Below are 19,845 nucleotides of genomic sequence, written 5' to 3'. Positions count from 1 at the left end.
TTTAACAAATCATCCATAGATGTTTGGATAATCTACGCGTGATCTTATAATTTAAAGATAGTGAAAAAGCATTGAACATGCCTTTAAAAAGCAGTAATCCTCTACCATTAATTCTAAAACTCCTTATGTTTAATTTTCACAATCCTTTACTTCTTGCCACATATACACATTCCTATAACATGACATCATCATTACATAAAAAAATATATGAATAAAATTAAAGAAAAGGATATAGATGTGGCATAGTTTGGTTTAGGTTTGAAGAAGGCATGATGGAGTTGAGAGACTGGTTGGACCAACTTTAACTTTTGGATTAGAGCCCTCATCATCATAAATTATTGAACGTTATATCATAATTATATTTTTAAGAAACTTTTTATATTGTTTTTTCTTAATTTCAAAATAATCATGGTGTTGGCGGTTTTAAACATAATGTAAGCTTTGTCTAATTCAAATTTCGTTTTCAAATTGTAAAAAATTATGCTAATTGCAAAATCTTATTTAATCAATCAATTGTATACACAGGTGTTTGTATTTTTGTCTGAATTATAGGTAAAAATTGAGACGATTCAGGTCGGCTTATACTACTTGTATATAGCGAGCGCCCTGTCATCTGTATTGAAATTACATCAAAGAACGAACAATTGATCACGAAATCGATGTATTATTATAACAGATTAACAATCGAAAACCTTCATTAACGAGCTATTAACATAATCTCAAGCCAATCTCGTGCCAAAGTTACACAACCAGTCCCTCAAAATAAAGTAACTTGCCACATTGCTCCAAAACTTCATTAACTATAGAATACTGACTGAACGACCCTTAAGCTTGTATGACTTTGTTTACTTTGACTAACACTAATAGAACTTGACTTAAAACTCCAACACCATTTGTCTATATTGCACCTAACTATGATATTTGATATAGTTAGAAAATGGGCGGATCTGGTTTGCCGGTGTCATAGGTGAAAATTGAGTATGAGGTAAAAACGTTATTAAGTCAAAACATTTTTTAACAATTAAAATTACCACATCTAAGTACCCTGATTGTTCTCTGTTTTTAATCTCCAATAATATGTAAAAAAGCTATATAGAATTAAAAAAAATTGTTAAGGGACAAAGACACCACGTAGCAAAAGTTATAGAAGCAATAAATCTAACTATAATAATTAAAAAAAAAGTTATAGATAATAACATAAAAAAGTATTATTTAATGTTTAAACCGTTAAATAACCAAAAGCTTAAACATTAAATAGTTATTAATACTTATAAAACTATTAAAGACTTTATGGCATGAAAAACTTGTTCTATTTTTGCGTTGAAAATTAAAAAAAGAATTACTTATTTGTAACTACTAATTATTTTATAATAGTGTGAGCCCCATCTGACCTTGATTTCGGTATATAAGACGGAATAATATATATTAGTTATAGATGTATATTTTGACTTTCAAGAAACTTATGATGTAATATCCTTAGATTAACAAATAACAAACACAACAGGAGACAATGTTGCAAACTTTCAATAAACCAAATGCCAAAAATCAATACCTCAAAGAGGTTCAAACTACCCTACAAATGATATATATATAAAAATACATGGATTAAGTAAACTGATAACCAGTAAATACTTGAAGACTAAAGTAAGATTTATTTTAATCTTTAATTATGATATGGTCATATGGATGAAAATAGTTTTTTTTACCTTGCACGTCATTTTTTTTTAAGATTTACAGTTTTTTTAATCTTGAACGTTATTTTTGTGATAAAAGTTGTTCGATCGGTTCGCTGTCCGATCTAGTTATAAAAAGATTGGTCATATGGATGAAAATAGTTAATGCCTTAGTGGTCGATATTCATGAAGTAAATACATGCTTCATTCATATTTAAATAATTAACTTTTAATTACATCCATATATCAAATATGTTACCAGGTAATAAATAATTAGCTTTTATATCTATATACATATATATATTATAAAGTATCTGTATAATTAAAAGTTAGCTTGTATAACAGTATCTAACATCAAATTACATATAACATCCTTACACCATAAAAGTATAGAGCAATATTAAAATATCAAAGTTGCATGATTTTCAGGAAAGTCTAGCCTTGACATAGATATTTTTCATATATATTTAATAAAGAGTAGTTTGCAATTTGCATGGAATTATATATTAGGTATAAGACTGTTAACCTAATTTTGTAATTACTTGCACCTGAGAAACTATATACCAAATTCTTCATCATTAAATAATATTACATTAGTGCATTTTAGAAAATTTATTACATATTTTAACATAATAAAATAGTTGATTTAGTCTTTGGATCAATTTCTTTTATGTTATGTAAATATATATTCTTCCTTTCATAAGACATTTTCTTTATAAATAATATGGTTTTAACAACTTTTATAGAGTAAATTGCTACTGGCACATAAGATTTGATCACAATTGTCACTTTCATCTAAAAGATTTTCTTTTTTATTTGGAACCTTAAGGTTTTACGAGTCTTGTCATTTATCACAATTGTCACTTTCATCCAAAAGATTTTCTTTTCTATCTGGAACCTTAAGGTTTTACGAGTCTTGTCATTTCCATCCAATTCACTAAACCATGTCTATCAGCGCTTATGAACACATGATAACGGATATGATTCATACGATGTGTAGTAGAAATGGGCAAAAGAACCAGTTAACCGAACCGACCGGAAAATAAAACTGAAACTGAACCGGTTTGAAACCGATTATGTAGAAACCGGTTTGAAACCGATTGAAGTCGTAAGTTCGAAACCGGTTTGTAATTTTCTTCTCCGAAACCGGTTAACCAAACCAAAATTGGCCAAAACTAACCAAAAACTTGTTAAAACCCGAACTTAAACCGATCGTAAACTTGTAAAGAAACCGGGTTCAGCCCAAATCAAAACTGATCGTAACCGGTTTTGACTTTTGTTGATCAAACCGAACCGTTTTAATTTCAAACCGGCTTGTGCACCTCTAGTGTGTAGATAAAAATATTCAAATAAAATTTGCATTTGCAGAAACCACCATAACAGTCAACAGCCCAACACCACAACAGCACAACTTAGTCAACTCATGAGCCCTTCTTTATATCAAAACCCAAAATAAGGCCCAATATTTTGGGCCTATATTCAAATTAGAGAAAGACTTAAAAGTAACCTTTTGTTTTATTTAGTACTTGTTGACTTGTTGTCTAGTTGTATGGTATCATACTATCATGTATGGTGGTTGTTGACTTGTTTCACCTCAAGTCACAAGTTAAATGAATGAAGTACTAATGTAAAACTAATACTTATATATTTAAAAAGCTGAATACGATGTCTATATTATTATTTTTTACCTGCCCATAGTAAATCGATTATAACTGGTGTGGCATTATGTATTAACGATAAGCACATTAATGAACTAGTGATTCACCCATATCCACTTTAAATTTAGGATATTTATTGAAGAAACACAAGTCCGAATTGGATAATTTGAACCTACGTTTACCCCATATGTGAGTCTACTGAATAATAACGACGTCAGATCTAAGCTATCTGCTTGCAAAACAGAACACCGCAAGTCTCGTCACGGGAAGGACACGATGGGGGGGTCTTCCCGTAACCACCCTCCGACGTGAGAATAAGTACTGTACTGATCGGAATAAGTACGAATACAAGTAATTTATTATTGTTTTTGTATGTTTACCACATCCTCAAAATTTTATTACTGATCGGAATATGTATGTATGTATATGTGTGTGTGTATATATATATAGTAACTTCATATACATATACAAAAGTAATAGATAAACAGTATGTAAAACTTGTACGTATATTCATTTTAGAAGGTATATATTAACATACTAGCTTTTGAACCCGTGTATTACACGTTATTTCTTAAATAATAAAAAAATAAGGTCTATTATTTGAAAGAAAAATGAACAAAATTGAAGGTAAATAGAAAATAAAATATATAGTACAAACAATAAAAAGTCTAGAATATCAAATTTACAAATTCGAAAAAATCTATTTACATACAACATTTGTCAAAATTGTTTTGACCCGCTACTTAATGAGATGAAAGATTAGAGAATTAGAAAGGAAATTATAACTTATTTGTCAAACTGTTTTAACCCATGACCTATGAATAGGTATGATAAGTATGATGAGAATTTAGAGAATTAGAAAGAAAATTATAACCTATTTGCTAAACTTATTTTAAGCAAGACCTATGGATGGCTAGAATGAATGTAATGAGAGATTAGAGAATTAGAATGGAAATTATAACTCAAATGGTTTTGCTCCATAACCTATGGATATGTAGAATGAATGAGAAGAGAGATTATGCCAAAAATGAATGTGAAATTGCCACATGATACTCATTATTTTCTTTTATTAGTATAGTTAGATTAGATTAGATTAGATAGTTAGAAGTTAGATGAGATATTTTAAGAATTAATGCAACTTTAACCCATAGTTTTACTAACAATATCTAAAGCTGTATATCAAAGACTAATAATCGATTGAATGAATCAAGTTTTTCAACAATATTTATTTTCTCATATTATCCTAAGCTCATGAATATGACTTCCTGGGCCTTGGTACTTGGACCAAATGTGCCTTTTTTTAACGGCAAACTAACTTAGTTTAAATACATCTATATTTATATCCTACAGAATTTAAACTCTCGACCTCTATGATAGAGAAGAGACACATTGTCACCACAGTACCACACGATGTTCCTTGTGGACAATACTAAGAATGCTCGTGATCAGTTGTTCGTCTCGTGACCTGAATGTACAACAGAACAACTACAACACAAGCCATCACATATCCTCCGATTATAACATCGGCACCAGCTTTTGACTTGTGTGACTTATGATGCCATGGCATTCGTTTGATTCCCGGATAAGGTGCTACTTCATTTCCATTTGTATCCGGACTTGAATGAGGGCTCGGAAGTGATGGATCTGGCGGTTGGCTTGGCTCCACAACCGGATGAATGAACTCTCGCTCTAACCGGCTCGTTGCATTGGTCTTTGTTAAGAACATAGCCAATGTAGTAATGAAAAGAAGTGTTATTCTAGCTGTCGAAGCACGAAATGAATCTGACCTGATCCATGACGATGTTTCCACGGATTTCGAGATGAACGAACCACGACTTGATCTTCTTCTCCGGTTGCTTGAGACCTGCAATGGTTTTTCGGGGGCGTGGAGGTGACTGCTAAGAAATCCTGAGATCCGCACGAAATGAATCTGACCTGATCCATGACGATGTTTCCACGGATTTCGAGATGAACGAACCACGACTTGATCTTCTTCTCCGGTTGCTTGAGACCTGCAATGGTTTTTCGGGGGCGTGGAGGTGACTGCTAAGAAATCCTGAGGATCTCTTGTTTACAGACACAAAAAAGTGGTGGTGGCTCCTATTGAGCATGACCCCTTGATAAGGAGGTGGAGACCTCCTTATATAGAGAGTCTCATGGCCACCATCATGGTACCCTAATGGGCCTAGCCCAGTTAGGGTTACCTCCACAAAACCCCCTCAGCCCAATAACATTGTATCAGTCCATATAATAAAATAAGCCAAACATAATAAATTTAGGGTCGTAAAACCGGGTTTAGTACCATACCCCTACAAGCCCCCCAAGTCCAGCGTTGCTCCTGGGCGCGCAAGCGTCTAGGTGGAGCGCTGGACTTTATGAGGTGTGTTAGGTCATGGGGCGGTTTTTTCCCTTTCCTTCGGCCTTGTCTTTATTGTCTTTGAGTTTTGGGAGTTTTTCCCCATGATGGTGACATGTTGCGGTCCTTATGATAATGATGGTGCCCTGGCATAAATAAGATATAGCACGCATCATAGTGGCGCGAGGCCTGATAAAAGATGGAGCGCGCATCTTGATAATAATGTAACATAACTTGCGCGCGAGGCAGCTTATGAGTTATGAGAATAATAAAGCCTGCGCGCGAGGCGACTTACGGATCTATGAGAATAATAAAGCCTGCGCGCGAGGCGACTTACGGATCTATAAGAATAATAAAAACTGCGCGCGAGGCGACTTACGAGTTATAAGAATAATGAAGCTTGCGCGAGTTGCGGCTTACGAGCTATAATAATAATAAAGCTTGCGCGCGAGGCGACTTATGAGCTATAAGAATAATGAAGCTTGCGCGAGTTGCCCTTACGAGCTATAATAATAATAAAGCTTGCGCGCGAGGCGACTTATGAGCTATAAGAATAATGAAGCTTGCGCGAGTTGCGGCTTACGAGCTATAATAATAATAAAGCTTGCGCGTGAGGCGACTTACGAGCTATAAGAATAATAAAGCTTGCGCGTGAGGCGGCTCACGAGCTATAATAATAATAAAGCTTGCGCGAGAGGCGACTTACGAGCTATCAGAATAATAAAGCTTGCGCGTGAGGCGGCTTACGAGCTGTAAGAATAATAAAGCTTGCGCGAGAGGCGACTTACGAGCTATAATAATACTGGAGCTTGCGCGTGCGCGTAGACTGTGCGTCATGCACCGCGCGCAGATGTTGCATGCGCGTGCGCGTAGACTGTGCGTCATGCACCGCGCGCAGATGTTGCATGCGCGTGCGCGTAGACTTTGTGCGATGCGCCACGCGAAGATGTTGCATGCGCGTGCGCGTAGACTTTGTGCGATGCGCCACGCGAAGATGTTGCATGCGCGTGCGCGTAGACTTTGTGCGATGCGCCACGCGCAGATGTTGCATGCGCGTGCGCGTAGACTTTGTGCGATGCGCCACGCGCAGATGTTGCATGCACGTGCGCGTAGACTTTGTGCGATGCGCCACGCGCAGATGTTGCTTGCGCGTGCGCGTAGACTTTGTGCGATGCGCCACGCGCAGATGTTGCTTGCGCGTGCGCGTAGACTTTGTGCGATGCGCCACGCGCAGATGTTGCTTGCGCGTGCGCGTAGACTTTGTGCGATGCGCCACGCGCAGATGTTGCTTGCGCGTGCGCGTAGACTTTGTGCGATGCGCCACGCGCAGATGTTGCTTGCGCATGCGCGTAGACTTAATGTCATGCGCCACGCGCAGATGTTGCATGCGCATGCGCGTAGACTTCATGTCCCGCGCCACGCGCAGATGTTGCATGCGCATGCGCGTAGACTTCATGTCCCGCGCCACTCGCAGATGTTGCATGCGCATGCGCGTAGACTTCATGTCCCGCGCCACGCGCAGATGTTGCATGCGCATGCGCGTAGACTTCATGTCCCGCGCCACGCGCAGATGTTGCATGCGCATGCGCGTAGACTTCATGTCCCGCGCCATGCGCAGGTGTTGCGTGCGCGTGCGCGTAGACTTCATGTCCCGCGCCATGCGCAGGTGTTGCGTGCGCGTGCGCGTAGACTGTCATGTGTGAGCATGTGGTGCGTAAGCATATGTAATATGCGTGAGCATATGTGATGTGTGAGCGTATGATATGCGACTGCGCTCAAGCATCATGGTGGTGTGCATGTTGAACGGAGCGGAGCCGCGCTCGGTCTTGTATTCGGCGCGAAGCCGTATGGGTTTATGAGGATTCCCAACCTTTAAGTATGGCGTGTAGCCATATGGGATATTATGAGGATTCCCAACCTTTAAGTATGGCGTGTAGCCATATGGGATATTATGAGGATTCCCAACCTTTAAGTATGGCGCGTAGCCATATGGGATATTATGAGGATTCCCAACCTTCAAGTATGGATCGTAGCCATATGGGATATTATGAGGATTCCCAACCTTTAAGTTTGGCGCGTAGCCATATGGGATATTATGAGGATTCCCAACCTTTAAATTTGGCGCGTAGCCATATGGGATATTATGAGGATTCCCAACCTTTAAGTTTGGCGCGAGGCCTGATGCGCGCATGCACGGCGATGGAGTGGTGACTCGCGAGTGCGCGTGCATGGCGGAGGTCTCTTGCGCAAAACCCACATGGTGGTTTCCGCGGTGGTTTCCACGGGCGCTCACGCATGTCGGCGGAATGGTGACCCGCTGGCGAGCATGCGTGGTGGCAGTCTTCTGCGCAAAACCCACATAGTGGAGGTCTTTTGCGCGAAAACCACGTGGTGGTTCCCGCGGCGGCACACGCAAGGCTGCGGAGTGAGAATCCGCGGGCGCGCGTACATGGCGGCGGAAGTCTGGTAATTTCTGGATCTGCACTTTTAGAGTCAGATCTGCAATTTTAAACCTAAAATCCAGGTCTGTAATCTAGATCTAGATCTGTAAAATTAGATCTAGATAGATCTGAAGGTCGGAGCGGATTTAAAACCATCACAGATCCGGAGACCTGATCATTCGAATCAGGCAGTTTCTGTTTGCACAGATCTGGAAGCCTCTTTTAGATCTATGGATCTTTTTGAGCTTTAATAGAACAAGCCTTGAAGCCTTTTTCTGTAAACTTCCAGATCTGGGTTTTTCCTGGGAGAGATCTGACGGCCGAGATGAAGATCGAAGGGTAGTTCGTTGCCGTCCCACGGATGGCGCCAATGTCGAAGCACGAAATGAATCTGACCTGATCCATGACGATGTTTCCACGGATTTCGAGATGAACGAACCACGACTTGATCTTCTTCTCCGGTTGCTTGAGACCTGCAATGGTTTTTCGGGGGCGTGGAGGTGACTGCTAAGAAATCCTGAGGATCTCTTGTTTACAGACACAAAAAAGTGGTGGTGGCTCCTATTGAGCATGACCCCTTGATAAGGAGGTGGAGACCCCCTTATATAGAGAGTCTCATGGCCACCATCATGGTACCCTAATGGGCCTAGCCCAGTTAGGGTTACCTCCACAAAACCCCCTCAGCCCAATAACATTGTATTAGTCCATATAATAAAATAAGCCAAACATAATAAATTTAGGATCGTAAAACCGGGTTTAGTACCATACCCCTACACTAGCCATATCACATATATGGAATATTTGAATGTAGATTCAGATGTAATATAATGTGTCATTAATATATATACCCACAAGACAAGGGTCTTTTAGGGTGTGCCCATTTATTAAGTTTGGTGGTAAGACTTGTGAAGTGTCTTTTAGTTTTGACTGTTGAAAATGAGCTGTGAAGGCTTCCAAGGAAATTTGTGTTGGAGAAATTTAACATGGGGAGGCTGTATTTAGAATGGTGTTATTTTAGTGATTATTTTTGTTTTATTTAATTTTAATTTTTTGAATAACTCGACTCAAAATTGATAAACCTGTATTTGAATCAACTAGTGCTAGAAAATAATCTAACGGATATAACTTTTGATTCATTTGAAGTTATATAGTACTCGTAAGTTATGGACAAAAATGACGCAATAAATTGCTCGTCGTAACAAACGTCATAGGCGGTTTGCCCGACATTTGGCATAAAAATCTTATTCTAGAGCCAATGCTTTTAATTTGGTGAAAATATTCAAAGTTTAGTTATTTGGGTTGATTTTGTTCTTATTGTTAAAATATGTGAATTATAGATGCCAATAATTACCTATTTATTTAGTCATTTAATTATAATTTTAGACTGCCAAGTTTCTTTTCTCAAAAACCAACAATACTTGTCAAATTTGGATTTTTCAAAAAACAAATTGTTGATCAAATTTTATATATAAGTGGATGTCCACCCAATAAATCTATCACAAAAAGGTATTTTCTTGCAATTGTTTTATAAATTAAGTTTTCACTTTTCACCCTCTACCAGGAGTGACTTCTTGGTTAAAAAATATGTACCCCAGACTAAGTAGGGTAAAAGGTACAAGGTTAAAAGGTTAAAAACTTAAAACCACCCTACCAAAAGGTTAAAAGTAAAATTTGAAATATAATATATCATATATATCATCCATAAAATACTTAAAAGATAACATGACTACTAATTACTATTACATATATAACATGACTAATGTCATGTGGCCTATATCATATTAATAACATCAACTAGTACTTCTTGAATCTGCTTAGCAACAAGCATCTTACCATGACTCCCCTGTAAAAATACATACATATATTCCATATCATTAACTAATCTTTATAATTTGTAAAGGTATTCGACAAAAGATGTACCTCGATGCATGACGTAACAAGAACGGCCCCTTTTGTGGTGATAACATTTGTATCAATAAGTTCAATCCCGAGAAAATTCAATGCCTCGATTAGTTTTGTAAACCCTCCAATTTTCTTCTCGAAAACTATCTTCATCCACAACTTATTCTCGTCAATACGAGTCACAGTTACTTCCGACTAGATAAAAAAAAAGCTTTAGTCATTTATTATGCTTAGAAAACATAAAATGAATCAGTGGTAGAATATTTCCGTCAACAATGGTGTTGACGGAAAAATTACAACCCGTGACTTATTATTTTAATTTGAACTCTAACCTCTATTGCCCATTTTTTCATGTTTTCCACAGGATGAATTTGGATACTATCAAAAGATGGTTCCTTTGCCATTTGTGCTTCCATTTCAAGAAGCCCATTACTTAGATTTGTGACAGAAACTTTTAGCTCATGGATGTAGTCGATCGCATCGGTTATAATTGTTTCTTTGTTCATCTGGAAAAAAAAAACTTTTAAACCTACTCCAAAAAACATATACAACAATATTTACACAAACAAAAGTAAAGATTAATGTTCTAAATCATTGCGTTTGTTATCTTGGGAACAACAGATCGTAATTCGAGCATCCTGGATTTGAGCTTTTCGCGCCTCTTCCTTTCGGCTTTGAGGTTCTTGGACTTGAATTTTCCATCATGACCATTGTCATCATCATTTTCATCATAACTATGCCTCCTGTGTTTGCAAACACTCTCGAGACCGCTGTCGGTTTCTTCCACCACAGATGATAAATCATCAAAAAGATTAGAAAACTCCATGGTGGAATTTGTGAAGAACATTTTTTTTTAAGTTTGAGATGTGAGAAATGAATTGGTGTCTAAGGTTGCATTTTTATAAGGAGGTTATGCAAGAATTTGATGAAAAATTTGTTAACAGAAACTCACAAGAGTAACATTGGCATGGGAATCTTCTTGTTATTGGTCAAAATATTGTGGGATGTTGGGGAGCTCAAATCTTGCCATCATAACTAACAAGTGAGTGGTAAATATTGATAAGAAAAAAATATAATAACTGTGAGAGTTATTAAAAAAATTTATTGTAACATATTCTGTTAGTCAATGTAAGCTGGTATAACACAAATTAATTCTGAGAGATATATTCGAGATGGGCTATTTAAAAGTTTGAACCGAGACAAGCATAAACGAGTTTGAGCCTGAAAATAGACTCGTTTAATAAATGGGCGCGAGCCCTAGCTACAATATATTTAATAATAATATATACTACAAAATAATAATAACTACATGTATATAAAAATTATGATAAAGTAACAAAATAATGTACATACACACACACAATAAAATAATTAGTAATTAAATAACAAAGAAATCGATTTCGAGTTTAATAATTTTCTCATAAATTAATCTTGAGTTTTAGGTACAGAACTCAAACAAACTGTGTTGGAGCACCGTTAAACTTAACTAGCTAAACTCGAGTTTAAATGAGCTCAAACTTCACTTGACTTGTTTATGCCCCTAATACTAGTGAAAGTTGGATTTGAATTTGAGAACTCTAATCTCACATATTTATCAATAAAGAAATAGTTATTTGCCCATACAATTTTAATTAACATGTTTTTAATATTCAAATAATAAAATACTATATGGCCAGGAAATATGCTCTATTGTGTTCGTATAAATATTTTGTTATGGATGTCAAACAAATCAGTTTTGTGTCTTATTTCTTATTGGTTGTTAGATTGGTGTGTACTACCATTTCACAAAGGCATTTGTTTGATTGCTCAAGTACACTAGTTATGACCGAGAAACTGTTGATGGAAGAAGGAAAAAAAATATATTAATTCTATATTTAACTTGATGTATGATTAGTTTTTTTTTTCAATAGAGAAATTAAGTTGTGGTCAAATAAATGGGTTAGATATGTTACATATCATGTTACTCATGATTATTTGATAAATCTACATGTATAATAATTTTTGTCATGTTTAAATATAAATTCGGCTTGTGGGTAGTTTTTTAAATTTGACTAATTTCTTATTTATAGATTAATTAGTTGTTTATTATTTTTATTATACTTGTAGTTTTTGTATTTTAGCTATTTTATTTTAATCTTATATAATAATAACAATAGTAAGGTAAATATATTTAATATATTAAACATTTTTTTAATAAATAATGGCCTCTTTTATACTTATTAGTATTGGCAAATTCTATATGTAAAACTTAGTCTTGACCTTGAGCACAAACCCTTTAACTTTGCTTTAATTTATGCTTTTAGCAAGTTGATTCTGAATAGTTTATGAGTAGTTTAACTCGTTTACAGCTTCAAATCTGATATGCATTTCAATATCTTATGGTATTAAAATACTAGAAAAAACTAATAGTTTCCACATCATTCAGAATTAAGAAGTATATATACATACAATTATCAAGGACGGTAATTTAAGTAGCTTGGACTTGTTATCAACATAAAATTACTAACAATATGTTAGAAGTATACTTAAATACATGTATTTTAAGTCGTTTTTTGATGAATTTAAGATCAGATTTCGAGTAACAAGAACCCAATCTAATCGCATAAGTTCACAAATGTGAATACCTTTGAGTAACATGTGAACTAGGTTGAGTAGTTGAATACCCTATATACATAAGAGTATAATTGTCAAAATCAATCTCAAAACCACCCTCTTCTCATCTTAGATTTAGGGCCGTCAAAACTGCATGACGCTCGACACTCGTAAAAAAAATGCTCGTTAGTTTTCGGCTTAGTTTTTAAAACTTCTTTTATATAAAAATTCACAAGCTATTACAAGTTTGTTTAAAAACTACTACTTTGTTTTCAAGTACATAATATATTCAACTTCAAACATGCTTCTTATAAAAAATTTTGAAGTAAAAAAGTAACAAGTAATGCTCCGAAACTTGCTAGATTGAAAAATGCTTAGAAAATGCCCATATAATTTTGGATCAGTTTGTAAATTGGCATGTCGGTTCGATTCGGTTTGTAAACAAGCCAAGCACAATCATAATAATTGTCAAAATTAATCTTAAACTCGCCCTCTTCTCATCTCAAATTTAGTGCCGTCTTAACCGCATAACGCTCGACACTCACTAAAACAATGCTCGTTAGTTTTCGTCTCATTTTTCTATACTTCTTTCTTATAAAAATCCGTAAGCTACTACAAATATTCAAACCCGTTTCTTATAGAAAATTTTAAAGTAAAGGAAGTAACAAGTAATGCTCGGAAACTCGTTTGACATTTGATCAAAAAATGCATGTTCAGTTGTTTTTTGGGTTTAAGCACGACCAAATGAGCTGAGCCCAAGCTCGGCTAGGCTCGAGATCAGCTCGTTTAACTTACACAGACCTCGAACTTGACTCGTGTTGAGCTCTATTTTCAAAGCCTGAGCTTGACTCGTTTACCATTTATCAATTATTTTTTATATAATTATAATTATTTTTATTTTTTATTTTTCATAATATTATATATATTAACGAGCTTATTTTTAGGCTCGAGCTCAGACTCCGGCTCATTTGAGCTTTTTAACAAGCCAATCTCGAGTAGCTCGCGAGCAACTTGGCTCGTTTACAACCCTCGTCGCCTTACCTGATTCGGTTCGGCTCGTGAAAAACTCCAACCCGGTCTTAATTCTTAAACCCCTCTTTAACAAGCGGCTCATTTTAACATCTCAATTCTAAACTAAAACCCTGCAAAATGTCCACCATTACTCGCACCATCCGCAGCTTCTCCACATCAGTCTCCAAATCCATCTACGATGATCTCTACCAAGAACGTAATCTCAAGCGGGTGGTTCACAAATTCAAACACTTTTCAAACTCCCACTTGTTCCGTAAACAACGACACAGTCCGCCGTTTAGCCTCCGCCAAGAAGTACAAATGGGTGGAAGAGATTCTGGAGGACCAGAAGCAGTACCCGGATATAACCCATGAAGGGTTTGCAGCAAGATTGATTACTTTGTATGGAAAAGCATCCATGTTTGATCATGCCTACAACATGTTCGACGAAATGCCTGAGAGAAAGTGTGAGCAAACTGTTATGTCGTTTAATGCGGTGTTGGGAGCGTGTGTGAATGCCAAGAAGTTTGATAAGGTGGATGGGATTTTTAAAACGTTGCCTGGGAAGATAAATGTGGTGCCGGATGTTGTGTCGTATAATACGGTGATTAAGGCGTTGTGTGAGACGGGTGCGTTTGAGGCTGCGGGTTTGGTGTTTGAGGAGATTGGGGAGAAGGGGTTGCAGCCGGATTTGATTACGTTTAATACTTTGCTTAATGGGTTTTATGGCAATGGGAGGTTTGTTGATGGGGAGAAGTTTTGGGCTAAGATGATGGATGCTGGTGTTTCGCCGGATGTTAGAAGTTATAACGCGAGGCTGGTCGGATTGGTTTCGGAGAAGAAAGTGGACGAAGCGGTTGAGCTGTTTAACGAGTTATGTTCTAAGAACATTAAACCGGATGTGTTTAGTCACAATGCGATCATCAACGGTTTCTGCAACGATGGGAATTTGCAGGAAGCGAAGAAGTGGTATGCTAAACTGGTGGAAAGTGATTCTGTTCCTAACAAAACGACATTTGCGACGATTTCATTCGCGTGTAAAGTGTCGGATTTTGATTGGGCGGTTGAGCTTTTCAAACGGGCTTTTGAACGGAAGTGTCTTCTGGATATTAATGTTTTGCAGCTTGTGGTTGATGGGTTGGTTAAGGAGTCGAGGACCGAAGAAGCTAAGGAACTTGTGGAGATTGGAAGCTCAAATAAGTTTAGACGCTACAATCTGACCATCAACGAGTAATGTGTGAACTTTGGTTCGTGTTTGTTGCAGATGCTTTCGAGATTATGGTGATCTTTTCGGTCTTTACTGTTTTAGTTTGGTTTACTGTTAGGGTTTCTTATCAGTGATGCTTTTGTTGTTACTGTTTTCATAAAAATTGAACTGTATTTGGGTTGCCAAAAGAATGCTATATCTTTGAGCTTATTTACTTCTTTTTGATTATTTTGCAATGCATATATTGAGTGCAAATCCGAAAGATGAAGAACAATAAGTCCATTTTTTATATAAAAATGGCGTCTCGGTACACAAATATATTGTTTTCGAGAATAAAATACAGACATGATCAATTTTAAGCTAAAGAATTTAGCTTCTTTTCAAGCAGTTTAGCCCGTCTAAGAGCATCCAAAGCCTCACCTTGCTTTCCTGATCGTTTCAACTGTACAGCCTTAACCTTCTCGGCCTTGATCTGTTCTTCCAGCTCTGTGGTCTCACTCTTGTTTACCACGGGCTTAGCTTTGACCAGCTCAGTTTGAACCTTGTTGACCACAGGTCTAGTCTTAACCGGCTCGGTCTTCTCAGGTGAAGACTGAGCAACACCGCCTTCTATTCCTATCTCTCTAAGAGCAGACAGAAGTTGAGGATCGAGAAGAGCCTCAACACTGACATCATCAACGGCTTCTGTCGGTTTGGTCAACTCGTTGGCGGTTTCTAGTTGACTTTCAAGATTCTTGGCCAGTTCAAACTCTGCATCCGCTTCATCGTGCCGGCCTTCTCTTCTCAACTTCAGTGCTTGCCTCTTGTGGCTTAAAGATTCTTGCTGCAGCTTAAAACGTTCACGAGATGATAGTTTAGGTGGTGGAGAATCATCGATTTCTTCCTTCTTTGCCGCTTTACTAGTGCTCGGGCCCGGGGTTTTATCTTCTGTATGCAAGTCCGGGGATTTATCATGCACATCCGTACTCTCTTTTTCTAGAAGCTTAGCCTGCTTTAATTCCTCCTTGGCTTCTGCTAACTTCCCTTCTCTTTTCAAGCTGAGAGCTTTTCTTTTGTGAGCCAAGATTTGCTGTTGGACGGAGTTTGACTCGGTTATCACAACCGTACTCTTTGACACGATAGATTCTTCCTTGATTCCCATTTGAGGTTTTTCTTGTACAAAAGCATCACCAACAGTACTCTTTGATCCAAAAGACTCTTCCATTATTTCCGTTCGAGGTTTTTCAAGTACTAAAACCTCACTAACTGTTTTTTCAGGTGAAATGCTGGTCAAATTTGTTTCTTGACTTGGTGTTTCAAATTCTGCCAACTGGGCTTCTAAATCTTTTGTAGCTTTTAAAACTTCTTCGGCTTCATCAAGATTACCTTGGCGTCTCAAAGCAAGGGACTTTCTTTTTAGGGCTAAAAGTTCCCTTTGGATCTCGGCTTTACTTTTCTTTGGTGCCACCTTTTGTTGTTTTGGAGGTTCAGCCACTGCTGCCATGTCATCTTGCCAACCTAAATTCTCAAGAAGTGCAAGATATGATGGATCGCTCATATCCGTGTCTGTTACATCGTCTCCTTGATCTTCAACAACATCCATTATTGGTGCAGAAAAGTCAACTTGCTTCATGCTTGCAGGTTTGACTTTAGTCGTGTTGACTTTCGGACCATTTTCCAATTCCTCAAGCCGCTGCTCAAGAGCTTTACCTTTTGCTAATTCTTGATCCGCCTCATCCACTTTACCTTCCCGCCTTAAGGCAAGTGCTTTCTTCTTCAAAGCAAGAAGCTCTCTTTGAATTTCTAACTTGCTTTTTGATGCCAATTTAGGGTCCAAATCAAGTTTCGGTTTTGAAAGTGGCACGTCATCATTTAATGAAGTGCCGTGAGTCCCACTAGCATCGGCTTCAAGCAGTTTCGCCTTCCTTAGCAATGCGAGTGCCTCTGCGGTATTACCAGCTCGTTTTTTATCCAGTGCTTCTCGTTTTAAAGACTGTATTTCACTTATACGTGACTCTTTATCAACAACATCATGATCTTCAGTCCACCCTAATGACTGCAAAGCAGCCGACATTTCAGGGTCGTCCATATCTTCTTCAGTCACATCAAAGTTACCATCAAGGTGGGGCCCATCATCCATGCGAAGAAGATGGTCAAAGTCAAAGTTAGGATTCCGATCATTTCCGTACGATAAAATATCTTGTTTATCGATATCCATGCTACGAATCAATGATGTGAATTCATCATCTGAATCTTCATCACCACCTAATAATTCGCGTTCTTCAATTTGCTTTTCAAGTATTTTAGCTCTCTTTAATTCTTCTTTAGCTTCAGTTAGCTTCCCTTCACGTTTGAGAACGAGTGCATTTTTTTTAATAGCAATGACTTCAGATCGGTCAGTACCAACAATACCCTTTTCAGGTTTATTAGTCTTTTGGGAAACTTCTTTAAGTAGGGTTGATAATTCGCCCTCCAAAGTCATGCTCACGGGCTTTTTATCAGCATCATTAAGATCAAGGTCCGACCATCCAAGTTCTCTGAGTTCATTAACAAGATCATCTTTGTCTTTCGGTTTTTTCACATCTGCAATTTTAGAGTTCTCATTTGAACTGGTGGATGAAAGAGCTTTCTTGCGGTTTTTTCTCAATTCGATTTCTAAAGCTGCAGCTTGTCTTTCAAGTTCTTTTCCTCTTTTGAAAGCTTTCAAGGCTTCTTCAGGCTTTTTTTCAGCTTTTAAAACTTTATACTTATTCTTTTCCTCTATGGCCCGTTGTCTCAGTTCTTCGGGAGTAGTTGACTCGAGTTCAATCTCCATATCACTGTTGGAAGCTGATGCACTTGTAGCCCTTTGCATACCTAGAACTGGCTCCATATCTGATGAAACAGATCCATTAACACTGACATCATCCTCGTTATCAGATGGAAGTTTTGAAGCCCCTGCAAATGAAGCAGCACATACTATTTTTCAACAATGAAGTGTATAAAGTTTTAAGAAGCCAAACAGAATCCATGTAAGCATTAAACTTTACCTTTTCTAGATTTATTCTTGTGACCATACCGCATTTCAAAGCGAGCTGCTTCTTCTAACGTTTTACATGGTTCACAAATACGAACGGGCGATTCACCTTGTCCTCTTAAGTACATTCTTTGCTGAGTACAGCTTCCACAGAACAAGCCCCCGCATCTTCTGCAATGATGCTGCAAATCCACACGCACACATATACAAATTATCAGAAGAAAAAACAAGCAATCCGACACAATACATACACATTACTCTTATAAATTAACATATTCTTTTAGCAGATAATAAAGTAAACAAAATAAACTAGTATTTTGTTTGACTTTGTAAGGAGAGTCTACAATTTCCAAATTGATCACAGTATAAAACCAATTGAAAGCAGTTACATGTCTGTTAATGAAAACAAATGTGTTTAATAAAATAGAATCTGAGTCTTAGCTAATACTAATGATCATAGATGTTAACACTTAACAGTTAAAAGTTAAACCTAGAGAACTAAGTGGCTGTCATAGATCTTAAGACCTTCCAACAGGTTAAAGCCAATTTTCCACTAAAAACCAGATAGAATACGGTTCATAGCCAGTTTTCGAGTTGAAAATCCTTAACCTATGTAACCGGTTCAGTTATTAAAACTGGTAATAACCGATTAAAACCTAAGCAGTTAATGTGGAAAATATCGGATATCGATCAAGGACCGATATTTGAGATATCGGTTATCGCTAACCTATGTAACTGGTTCAGTTATTAAAACTGGTAATAACCCATTGAAACCTAAGCAGTTAATGCGGAAAAATATCAGATATCGGACAAGGACCGATATTTGAGATATCGGTAATCTAACATCATGTAAAATTCATAGATATAGCAATTTAACACTAATAATTCAGCCACTCTCCTACCATTAACAAATTAACCTTTTGCAACTTACTAACAATCGTAGCAAGTAGGAACTGATTAAGACTTAACACTAACATTGAACATTAAAAATTGATAATTAAAACTTAAACAGGAATATCGGTGATTTATCAGTCAAATATCGGTCCATATCGCCGATACCATCGGTACTGATATTTTACCACGGGCATAGATTGAAACAAACCTTAAACTATTTAAATTCCGAACCGGTTTCGGTTAAGCGGGTACGATTTGCACCTCTACAACTGATCATAATTGTTAACAGCAAAAGCTAAACCTATAGAACTAAGTAGTAGACATATGTATATATATATATGGGTTTTTCATCAAATACAAATTAAATTAACGTGCCAACTGTGCGAATCAAGTGGCGTAATTATACATACAAGTTGTGTAATTATGTAATTACACTGCAGTGTAATTACACTAAACTATAACTATGTATATATAATTGCACGACTTGATTCGCACAGTTAGCACGTTAATTTAATTTGTATTTGATGAAAAACCCTATATATATGTCTACTACTTAGTTGTATAGGTTTAGCTTTTGCTGTTAACAATTATGATAAAATCCTTGTAATTCAACAATTGGAGTTTAGTTATAACTATACATCATATATTAATTGGAGTTTAAACTCAGATCGTAATGAAACTGAAGTATTGAACCTTGCGATTGATGAAGGTGAACTGGGAGGAGCATCCTTGGCAATGAGTGGCGTCGATCACCCAATTGTTTCCTCTTAGCGATGGCTTCGGAGGCAATCCGATCTTCTCCAACATCTTTTCTTTACCGATTGAAGAAGTCGTCGGTGATGATGAATTTGGTGTTATAAATTGGACTCTGTGTTTTCCATTGGGGATGAAGCCCATTTTATTAACACTTGACCGGCCCAAGTTTCTTGGATATACATAGAGAGAGGTGTACAAATTGGGTTTTTCTAATACCCGGTAATGGGTCATACCCTATGTACAGGTTCGGGTCATGAATTGAGCAGGTATACTAAAACTGGGTATTTGAATTTCCTATTTTCGGGTTTTTTAAGGGGCTGTACTTTTTTGGAGTATTTTTCAGGTATTTTTAGAGTATAT

General features: G+C 37.0%; 2 protein-coding genes and 1 pseudogene across 3 annotated transcripts; 1 reads left to right on the top strand and 2 right to left on the bottom strand.

Annotated features, from left to right (window-relative positions):
* Window positions 1–9,821: 9,821 nt before the first annotated feature.
* Window positions 9,822–10,856, bottom strand: LOC143610844 (transcription factor DYT1-like). Its single transcript, XM_077085214.1, has 4 exons — window positions 10,650–10,856; window positions 10,363–10,536; window positions 10,049–10,225; window positions 9,822–9,971 (listed from the first exon to the last, which is right to left on the bottom strand). Exons 1-4 carry the CDS (start codon window positions 10,854–10,856, stop codon window positions 9,900–9,902), a joined length of 630 nt encoding a protein of 209 aa, XP_076941329.1. The 3' UTR covers window positions 9,822–9,899.
* Window positions 10,857–13,771: 2,915 nt separating this feature from the next.
* Window positions 13,772–14,932, top strand: LOC143612654 (uncharacterized; annotated as a pseudogene).
* A 170-nt stretch (window positions 14,933–15,102) lies between these two features.
* On the bottom strand, window positions 15,103–19,550 carry LOC143612637 (uncharacterized). Of its 2 annotated transcripts, none has more exons than XM_077086575.1 (3): window positions 19,423–19,550; window positions 17,849–18,017; window positions 15,103–17,777 (listed from the first exon to the last, which is right to left on the bottom strand). In XM_077086575.1, the coding sequence occupies exons 1-3, from the start codon at window positions 19,534–19,536 to the stop codon at window positions 15,196–15,198; spliced, it is 2,865 nt and encodes a 954-aa protein (XP_076942690.1). In that variant the 5' UTR covers window positions 19,537–19,550; the 3' UTR covers window positions 15,103–15,195. The 2 variants fall into 2 exon arrangements, with proteins under 2 accessions (XP_076942690.1, XP_076942696.1); XM_077086581.1 differs by having other exon boundaries at window positions 15,103–17,756.
* Between the last annotated feature and the right edge of the window lie 295 nt (window positions 19,551–19,845).

The sequence above is a fragment of the Bidens hawaiensis genome, unplaced genomic scaffold (genome assembly GCF_021521415.1).
Source record: "Bidens hawaiensis isolate Kalapana, Puna unplaced genomic scaffold, B.hawaiensis_p1.1 tig00002236_1, whole genome shotgun sequence".
NCBI classification, from domain to species: Eukaryota; Viridiplantae; Streptophyta; class Magnoliopsida; order Asterales; family Asteraceae; genus Bidens; species Bidens hawaiensis.
This window is presented reverse-complemented; position numbering and strand designations above follow the sequence as displayed.

Bases quoted from the DNA above. Each gene is read 5' to 3' on its own strand.
- LOC143610844 (XM_077085214.1), bottom strand. From the start codon at position 10,856: ATGGAGTTTTCTAATCTTTTTGATGATTTATCATCTGTGGTGGAAGAA. The intron at 10,537-10,649 runs GTTGTTCCCAAG...TTTTTTTTCCAG, and splicing joins GGATGCTCGAATTACGATCT to ATGAACAAAGAAACAATTAT. The intron at 10,226-10,362 runs GTTAGAGTTCAA...TTTTTTATCTAG, and splicing joins TGAAAAAATGGGCAATAGAG to TCGGAAGTAACTGTGACTCG.
- LOC143612637 (XM_077086575.1), bottom strand. From the start codon at position 19,536: ATGTTGGAGAAGATCGGATTGCCTCCGAAGCCATCGCTAAGAGGAAAC. The intron at 18,018-19,422 runs GTTCAATACTTC...GTGGATTTGCAG, and splicing joins TCACCTTCATCAATCGCAAG to CATCATTGCAGAAGATGCGG. The intron at 17,778-17,848 runs GTAAAGTTTAAT...GTTGAAAAATAG, and splicing joins CAAGAATAAATCTAGAAAAG to TATGTGCTGCTTCATTTGCA.